Genomic DNA, 10,388 nt, shown 5'->3' with positions numbered 1-10,388 from the left:
CCTTTATATTCTTTGCAAAATTTGGTGGCACACCTGAACTAAAAATATAATTAAAAGTATAGAGAAAAAAATTATATTCAGGTTACACTGTGGCACACCTAGCATCATCTCATGGCACACCAGTGTGCCGCAGTATATCAGTTGAAGAGTACTGGTTTAGAAGGTGCCTCAAAAACTGGACATCGGAGATTTGAGCCTGCAAGTTTTTGAAACCAAAAAAAAATGTTCCTAATGGGAATCTGATTTAGATAATGCACAAACATTTTAAATATAAACAAAATATAACACGAAATGCATTCATGCATTTTAACTGTGCCTTCATTGTACAAATCAAAAATATATTTCTTTATTTCAAATTCAAATGCTATGTACAATAATTCTTTGATATATTTGAGATAATTTACTACCGAAAGCCACTCGTAAAGTGAAAGCTTGTAAAGCAAAGAATTATTTCCCATAGTAGCAATGTTACAAATCGCCATTTGTTCTCAGAAAAATATTTTCCCTGTAAAATAAATAAAATAATCTGATTTTAATAATGCATGTTTTAAATATAAACAAAATATAACACAAAATGTATTCATGTTGAGTCTTTATTATAAAAATCAAAAAATATATTTGAATACTTCAAGCATAAATGTGTATTTACATACATTTTATACACACATACACAAAGAAAAATTATTGCACATACAATTTTGATCTGGCCCATGAATACTTTTAAAAAATAGACAGTATATTTTATTGTTTCCTCATAACTTTGAGAAAAATGAACATTTCAACAAATACCTTTCAGAGAGTGTAGATTGTGATTATTTTGGAATTTCACATGAAAATAAAAATTGGTGAGAAAGCACACATACATAATCACAAAAATCACATGGTTTTTGCAGAAAATTTTCTCCCATCAAATTCCAATATATTTGGTGTGTACAGGGTGATTCAAAAGTTGCCATGCATAAGAACAATTTATTTTTTATAAGAAACAGTTAAATAAAAAATTTTTTTCATGTTTCTTAATTAAAACTTTCCATCAAAATTTTATGTTAATTTATATTCCAAATACCAGTTTCATAAAGACAGATATTTTACTAAATTCTTCTTCTCCAAAATTAATTGAAAACAGAGTATTTCAGTGGAAGATATTATCATCATCAACAACATTATAACATCTACTTTTCCATGTAAAAGTAGATGTTAGAAGACAAGATGTAAGATGGAGCAGAATTGTGGAACAGATGATTCTAATCCAGTGATGATGATGGAGATAATTGATAAAAAAAACGTCTATAAAAAGGTATAAAAATGAAAAACATCACTAACTAATGCTGCCTTGTAAAATGAGGCTTTTGTATCTCTTACAAATGTTGCGAGAGCTGTATTTGGATATGGTAAAGAATATTGTGAGAAGGATGACTCCAAAGACAAATATAGAAGAGATGGCTATGGCAAAGATTCTGATTTCTGATCCATTTGCTCCAAAATTGTTCTTTGTTTTCATATCTGCAAAAGATAAACAATAAAATATATACTTTTTGTTTTTAATAAAAGATAAGAATATCTGCCAGGTTTAACCATTTTCATACTATCCTACTTAAAACTGCCTTTGTTTCTATTGTACAAATTCCCTGTTTTAAAGAGATCTAAACTAAACCTTCCATCAAATTTCAAGTAAACTTGTCTTCCAAACACTAGCTTAGTAATGAGAAGGTCATTTCATTAAATACTTCATTATTTTCAAAATTTATTGAAACAAAGGCAACGTATAGAAATATTATTTCTAAATCTCTCAAAGAGTGATATTCAGTAACAGTTCTTTAAAGTAAAGACTATTTGCCAACATAATGTGGCTGTCCTGGATGGGATGAATGTTACTGTTGTTTAGCCCCAGGAAACATCGTTTCCAGCTGGTTATATGACACATTTCCCTGTTTGAAAGAGATCTAAAGTAAAACCTTCCATCAAAACTTCTAGTAAACTTGTATTCCAAGTACTGGCCAAATATACTCAAGTTGATGTAACTGAGGAACCTCTTCCACATGAAATTACTGACCTTGTGCCAAAATTAGAAAGAATTATTATTGTTATTATTAGCAGAAGTAATTTCCTTACCTTTCCTCAATAAAGTATAATTTTCAGAGCAGAAATAGAAGTCACAAAAACGCCAAGTGAAATCTTCTTCTGTTACATTTCGGATCGAAAGAATTGAGACGTTACCAAAGTGAGTAATTTCATATTTGTTGTTCTTGTCACAAATTATCATACATTGGAGATTATTTCGCCCGTTTGTCCATGAAATGGGTGTTTCTATCAAGCTTGCTTCAACACGAATAGTAACATTTCCTCCTAGCATAACAGGTACTGAAATAGAAAGATAAATCAATATTATTGATTTGTTTCCAATATGAAAAAATTTCAGAGATTTTTTTTCGTCATCATTGCCAATCTAACACCCATTTTTCCATACTTGGGAGCAGTGTTTACTTTGTGTACAATTGTACACTCTTCCTGTCTTAATATCCCAGTCTAATGAATAACAAAGGGCCTGGACATGTTTTATAAATGACACAGAGTAGGATAGAACCTGGTCACCCATAAAGTTAATCAAGTTGTACAGAAAGGTGTCACACCAACAACTGATGTGACACCACTGTAGCAGCATTGTAACCAGATGTTACAAGCGTAAAGGAGATGCCTTCAAATTGCTGGATATGGTCAAGAAACTTACAGAAAGAGTCAAAGCTTGATTAATTAGAAACAGAATTAGAGATGCAGTTTGGTTTTGTGCCAAGAAGAAGGACTACTGTTGCCATCTTCTTAGTAAAACAATTTCAGATGTATTTAACTAGAAATAAACCATTGAACTTAGCATTCGTTGAGCAGGAGAAAGCCTTTGACATGACATGGTGGTCTCTAAGGAAGCTAGGAGTTGACAATTGGCTTGTAATGGCTGTACACACCATGTATATGGATTCTGTCAGTAAGGTGAGAGTTGGCCATAAGTACAGCAACGAATTTAGTCACAGGTTCTTAGCATCCTCCTATACATCATTGTCCCCCAAACTCTAGCAGAGCAATTTAAGATTGGCTGTCCTTGGGGACTACTATATGCTAATGGTCTCATTCTCAGAGTGGAATCTAGAAAAGAATTAGAAAAGAAATTCATGAAAATATCATGTAGTATGCACTCTAGATTGGATGGTGTAAGGAAGGGCATTGACATGTAGAAACCATAATAAAACAGACACTGGAGCCTGACATGGTCCTCGGACTTGTATCCTGTCAAAACATCCAGCTCATGCCAGCATGGAACATGGATGTTAAATAACAGTGATGATGAAGATGATAATGATGAACATCATAACCACAATCATAATTATTATGACTGCCATAACCCTAATTACGTGGTGACCTCAAGAGTGTTTGAGCAATGAAAACATGCATCCTGTACACTCTGTAGAATTGGTTGGCATTAGGAAGGGTATCCAATGATAGAAACCATGCCAAAGCAAATGTTGAAGTGCTTGACACAGTCCTGCAGCCTGTCGGGTCCTGTTTAATTATCCAATTCATTCCAGCATCAAAGGAGGCCATTAAACAATGATGCTTATGGTTGGTGCTCTTAAAATGAAATTGAGCCAGAGAAAAAGTTTTTTAAAATGGCACTAAAAAGTACGAGTTAGAAAAAAAGAAATAGAAGACAGAATTGGAAAGACAATGATTACTTTAAAAGGAGAAAAAAGTGTATTTATTCATTTACCATTTTGGGTAATATAAGTTTCTGCTTTTGTCAAACCTGTAAAAGATGGAAAGAAAAATTTTTCATTTTCAGATTTTAAATTTGATCAACAGGATTGATTGCAGTTTATGTTACAATAATTAAATAATTAAGACTTGTTAAATAGAATTATACATTATATAGAGGGGCAGTTTAAATGAGAGCATTGAACATATGGTTGATTGTTTTCACAGAATTCAAAGAAATTGGTGATGGTCTCCATTGGTAAGATTTGTGATGTTTACTATAATGAATGGAAAGAGTACAGTGAATAGAGTACAAATATTAGACATTATTAATTATCATTATCATTATTATTATCATTATTATTATAATTATTATTATTATTATTAATATTAAGTCATTTCCTTACTGTGCATCTTCAAATCAAATTTTCCATAGTTGAGGTTGTCGTCACAAAATGTCCAATCTAAACGCTCGTTAGTTACGTTTCGGATCCAAAAAGTCGAAACATTCCTACTTTGTGTCACTCTGTATTCAGTGCTGTTGGCGCATGTCAGGTCACATTCATATTTATAATTCTGGTATCTCCAAATGACTGGTCTTTTCATGTTTGGTATTTCAATGCGAAGATAGCCACTTACGCTGAGGACACCATATTCTGAAATAAAGAAATCAGGTAAGAAGTCTGCTTCATTTGAGTGAAAATTCTTCAGTATGGTTGCAGTCTATTGACTGGTACAAGTAAAAGATAATCATTGTTATAATGCTTAATGTTTCAACTTTGCGTGTGGTGTGGTGCGATGTGGTGTGTAGTGCGGTGTGTGGTGTTGTGTGGTGATAAACAGCGCATGACCTCGCAGGTGGGGCCCAGTTAGAATTTTCTTCAGGTCAAGGATCCCAGTTAAAATTCATTACTCCAGCAGATTCCCCAATGTATGTTTCTAGCTCTTTAGCCTTTCTCAATGGGAAACACAAAAGAGAGAGAATTCTGGGCATATTCAAAGTCATAACTTTATCTAAAAAAAGCAGTCACTATTAGTGATTGAGTTGTGCTAGTGAACTGCCTGGTCGGAATAAACACTTAAAGAAATTAAAATACAAATCTGTGACTAAAAACTATGAGTTAAGAGAAAGAAATGGAAGACAGAATTGAAAATGTAGTGTCTAGTTTAAAAGGAGAAAAGTTTTGTTAATCTATTTACCATTTTGAGAAATTTCATAAGTTTCTGATTTTCTTAAACCTGTAAAAGATGAAAACAAAAATATTGATTTTCAGATTTTAGATTAGATAAGGGGGTTGATTACTATTTTTGTTACAATAATTAACACTTGTAGATATTATTACACCTTATATACAGTGACAGTTTGAATGAAGGCATTGAACATATGTGACCAGGTTCAGCCTCTCACACCTACCCAACAATGTCAGTTCAAACATAAACAATCACCAAAATGTTGAAACAAGATAATGAATGCTTAGCTGCATTTCAGCTATGTTTACGTTCTGGGTTCAATTTCTGCTGACGCCAACTTTGCCTTAAACCCTTTTGCGGGGTCAATGAAATAAGTACTGGTCGAGCACTGGGATCGATGTAATCAACTTACCACCCTCCCCAGAAATTGCTGGCATTGTGCCAAAATTTGAAACCATTATTATTAATTGAAAGATGGGTGAAAGTTACAAAAATAGAAAGAGAGGATGATACTACTTTAAGTGTAGACCTTTGAGTTGGAGAATAAGAATCGGAGTGGGCACTTGCCCTTGGTGTTCAGTGGGGTTCTTCAGTTATCCTTAAAGGCCCTCTTGTATCAGGAGGATCACATCACTCTTATCTTTTTTTCTCCGACTGTTCTATACTATGTATACTTCCCTTCTTTGTTTATTGTATACCAATGCATACTTTCAATTATTTTTTATCATTTCATTATATGTAACCCACACACTTAAAGTCTGTCATTGTACTGTCCCCTTCGTCCTACACCGAGATAGTAAATAAAAGAAATTATCATCATCATCATCATCATTATTATTATAAATCAATTACCGTTTATATTTAAATCAATTTTCCCACTGTTGAAGTTTAAGTCGTAAAATGTCCAAGACAAAGAATCCTTAGTAACTTTTCGGATCCAAACAGTAGATGAGTTTTCACTCTGAGTCACTTTAAAATCAGGGCTGTTAATGCATGTTGTGTCACATTCATATCTATAGTTACCACAACTCCAAGCAACCGGTCTTCGCATATTTGGCACCACAATCCGAAGAGTGGTGCTTTTATTGAGGACAACATTTTCTGAAATAAAGAAATCAGGTAAGAAGTATGCACCTCAACCAAATGGTTTTGAGTTCAGTCCCACTGTGTGGAAAATTGGGGATGTGTGTTCCACTATAGCTTCAGGCTGGCCAGTATTGGTGTGTTTACATCCCTATAACTTAGAGGTTCAGGCTTAAAATACATGTTTAAAAAATTCCATTATATTTTCATAATTAAACATTAGGAATTGTATAACAAAAAACACTGTTACAATATTTTGTGAACTGTAAAATTTTAACCAATTAATTGTACATAAACTTTAGTAACAAAATACTATATGAACCTGCAACAGCCATATCAACCCCAGTTGAAATCCACTGCCCCAGCAAATTCCCCCATGCATGTTTCTAGCTCATTAGCTTTCCTCAATGGGAAACACCAAAGAGAGATAACTCTGGGCAGATTCAAATCCGTAGCTTTATCTAAAGCACAGCCACTATCAGTGATTGAGTTGCGCTAGTGAACTGCCTGGTTGAAATAAAACATTTTTTAAAAAAAGCAGTGACTAAAAACTATGAGTTAAGAGAAAGAATTAATAAAGAGAATTGAAAAGGTAATATCTAGTTTAAAAGGAAGAAAAGGTTTGTTAATCCATTTACCACTTTGGATAATTTTATAATGTTGTGTTCCCGTCAAACCTGTAAAAGATGAAAAAGGAAAGCTTTTGATTTTCAGATTTTACAACAGGATCATTTACTATTTATATCACAATAATTAAATAACAATTATTCACGAAATTAATGTAAATTATACCTGAAATGATTATTTTTACAAAAACTAAATGTTAACGAAGTAACAGTGACTAGTTGTCATTTATTTTTCTATGTTTTGCGAGCTAGAACGAACTACTGCTATCTCTAGCGGACAGATATCCACCACTAAGGATGTGCGAGAATAACCCGAAACAAAAAAAAGAAAAAGAAAAAGAAAAAGAAAACTTACAAAGACACAATGCAAGCACAATGATGAACAACATTTCAACATCGATGATCTGAAAAATAATTTCCCCCAAAAATGAAAGCTAATTGTCAGAGCATGACTAATATGAGAAACTTACAATATTTATGGATCTTAATATTTACATTGGTTTACCAAATTTAAAAATTTTTGATAAACTTTAATTTTTGAAATCTTGGCAGCCAAGCAGAAAAGATCTTTAGAGGGACAAAAACGGGATCTTTCTGATTTGGCGGACACCATTTTTTATTTAGTGTGTTTTCTACTGAAACACTTTCAAACTTCGTATACTTGTACATTTTGTCTTATAGAACAGAGAAAAATGTTCATATTCCAAGTTATTTCATGTTAAAAGTTGTCATATTTCGGTAATTTCAACCAATCACTGACGTCTATTGAGGTGAAAACAATTACTGCTGTGGATTGTAAACAACACGTTCTAGCGGTGTAATAGGATCTTTTCCCTTGAATAAAATTACTGCTGTTGTTTGTCAACAACAACTATCGGCGGTACTGTTATTTATAACATCGTTCGTGCGTTTGTACTGGTTTTAGCTTTAGGATTTTAGGTTTAGGTTTAGGGTTATGAGTATTTTTGCCAAATTTGGTGAAAAATTTGTGGCAGTGTATTGAACAGATTTTCACCAAATTTGGCAAAAATACTCATAACCCTAACTCTAAAACCCGATTCCTAACCCTAAAACCCTAAAGCTAAAACCAGTACAAAGGTGAGTAGATTGATTACACATTTTTTGCTTTATGTTATCGCAGTTTTGTGGGATTTGGCTGTTATTTCTAGCATGTAAATAGCCTGCTGGGGGGGGGGGCTGAAATTTTGCAAACAATCTTTTTTCAGAATCAATCTCCGTATTTTTTTTACGCATTTCGCAAAAAAAAAAAAAAAAATTCCGGAAAAAGTGACAAATGAAGAAATGGGAAGGGGAAGGGAAATCGAAATTTTGAATTTGAGATTTTTGAAAATCTGTTTCCAGAATCGGAATCTCCATAGCCTAAAACGTGGGATTCCGTATTAAAAAAAAAAACTAATCAAGTGGGGAAAGGTTCCGATTGCATGGATGCACACGACCAGTTTAAATTGCCCGCCTAAAAACTCCTCGTGCGATATGGTCAGACGAAATGAATATATCAATTTATATAAATGAGGATAAGATCGATATTTAAATATCGATTTTATCAGGTGGCCAGCATGGGAATAAAAACCATGAAAGGTAATAATTATTATAATTATAATTTAGGGTATCTAAGAGACACCACCACGCTGAAAATAGCAGTCAAAACTTGACTCTAAAACCACTATAAATGTTCATATAGCACCAGGAGAGAGACAAAATGAACAAGCAAAAAACTGCTGGATAATTCCAGATCCCGGATTTCTGGCTCTGCATAAGAAATGCTCTGCCTTCATCAGTGGAATACACTCAGAAAAGCACATAAATACAAATATATATATATATACAACATACGATATATTTACATATCTGAATGTATACATATATATGTACGTATGCACACAACCAGTTTAAATTGCCCGCCTAAAACTCCTCGTACGTTGTGGTGACACCACATTGTATACGGGTAGATGGGAGTGGCTACACGTAGTGTCTGATGAAATCATGACTCAGTAAACATAAATCTCATTAAATTAAAAGTTGTTAGGCTAAGTGTAATAAGATGTCTAATTTAATTTGGTAGTCTCTATTTCACATTTTACCATTTAAGTTCCATGGCAAAAGTATTAACCCTTTAGCATTCAGATTACTCAGTCAAATGTAATACTTATTTATTCACATGGTTTTGAATTAATCACACATTATCTCATAGATTTGATGTCGCAATGATGTGATGATTTATTTTCACAAAATGGTTAAACTAAAGCGTTTGACCCGAGCACAAAAATAAAAGGAAAATAGTGTAATAGGTGTAAAACTACTTGCTCTGAACGAATATAAAAATAATAAATGCGCGCTCGCGAAAGGAGGGGGAGTTGGGAAGGTGCCCACATGTGAAGGTATATTGAATTGTCCTTACCTGTTACTTTCTTTAGCTCGGGTTCCTAACACGACAAGTTTCTGCTTCGAATAAAACATTCTCTAGATTTACTATATCCTAAATATAGTGACTCACTATTTCATTTGAATTTCTAATCATTTACAAAGAAAATGAAAGAGGGGGAAAGATAGTAGGAGGATGTGAGATTGAATACAATGACACTTATAATTTACAAAGAAATGGAAGTTTTTTCTCTTGCTTGATTAACCCCTAACCTGCTGTCTCTTACTACTTAATCTACCTTCCTCTAAATTGAAATTACTGCTATCTTACCCCTCCAATTAGAATATATTGAAATTAAATTCATGTTTGATTCACTAGACTGATGATTAACAGCCCAGTCAAGATGGTATTTTCTTCATCTCCTACTCTTGTATTTGCACACATTTACAAAATGACTTTCTAAAATGAACTTCTATTATGCAGCTGAGGAGTACATTTTCATTGCACATCTTATGTAGTGTTCTTACTACATAAATAAATGAAGTTTGTACGAAACGTACGTACTGCTATAACCTAATGAATTTTTGTTGCATTATATATATATATATATATATATATATATATATATATATATATATATATATATATATACTTTATTTAAAAGCAGCAGAAATATAACAAAAAAACCGTTACTCTGAGTTTCACGTTCCCGTTCATCGGACAGTTTTGTTAGAAATGGAGGAAGGATAACGATGCAATCGAAAGTAATGTAAAATTTAAAACACATGGATTCGTCTGATTGGTTGTTTCAAATAAGGGCCATGGATTGGTCGTTTCAATTAACGGTCAATGATGTGTAATTCACAGACCAAATAAATTTAATACAGATTCACCCTATTAAAAAATATCGAAGAAAACCTTAAATCGAAAAATGGGCTCCAAATACATATTATAGATAATTAATTATATTCGAATTAACGCTTTGAAATCAAATCAATAAAATAAAGCATACGCTGCATTCAAAATAAAATAAAATAAAATACAATAGCGTGTATGTATACAAGGCTATATATATATATATATATATATATATATATATATATATATATATATATATATATATATATATATATATATATATATATATAAAGAGAGAGAGAGACAAACTTTGGGAGTATCGAATGTGGTTAGTATTTTGAAGAAAAAAAAGTAAATTTCGTACGCCGTACGACTAGTAGCGAAAGATTAGGTATTTACCACTAAAAGACGGTAACATTTTTTCGCCTTATAATGGTAAATACCGAATCTTTCTCCGCTAGTCTTACAGCTCAACTACATTGGGAATTTACTTTTTCGTCATG

General features: G+C 32.6%; 1 protein-coding gene across 2 annotated transcripts; it reads right to left on the bottom strand.

Moving 5' to 3' along the window:
• Nucleotides 1-577: 577 nt before the first annotated feature.
• On the bottom strand, nucleotides 578-9,573 carry LOC106867739 (uncharacterized). 2 transcript variants are annotated; one of them, XM_014912699.3, is made up of 9 exons: nucleotides 9,064-9,454; nucleotides 7,000-7,048; nucleotides 6,657-6,695; nucleotides 5,788-6,036; nucleotides 4,945-4,983; nucleotides 4,152-4,400; nucleotides 3,761-3,796; nucleotides 2,113-2,361; nucleotides 578-1,503 (listed from the first exon to the last, which is right to left on the bottom strand). In XM_014912699.3, the coding sequence occupies exons 2-9, from the start codon at nucleotides 7,031-7,033 to the stop codon at nucleotides 1,319-1,321; spliced, it is 1,080 nt and encodes a 359-aa protein (XP_014768185.2). In that variant the 5' UTR covers nucleotides 7,034-7,048; nucleotides 9,064-9,454; the 3' UTR covers nucleotides 578-1,318. The 2 variants fall into 2 exon arrangements, with proteins under 2 accessions (XP_014768185.2, XP_014768186.2); XM_014912700.3 differs by lacking the exon at nucleotides 7,000-7,048 and having other exon boundaries at nucleotides 9,064-9,573.
• Between the last annotated feature and the right edge of the window lie 815 nt (nucleotides 9,574-10,388).

This window comes from Octopus bimaculoides, chromosome 29, assembly GCF_046866305.1.
Source record: "Octopus bimaculoides isolate indiv1 chromosome 29, ASM4686630v1, whole genome shotgun sequence".
NCBI lineage: Eukaryota > Metazoa > Mollusca > Cephalopoda > Octopoda > Octopodidae > Octopus > Octopus bimaculoides.
This window is presented reverse-complemented; position numbering and strand designations above follow the sequence as displayed.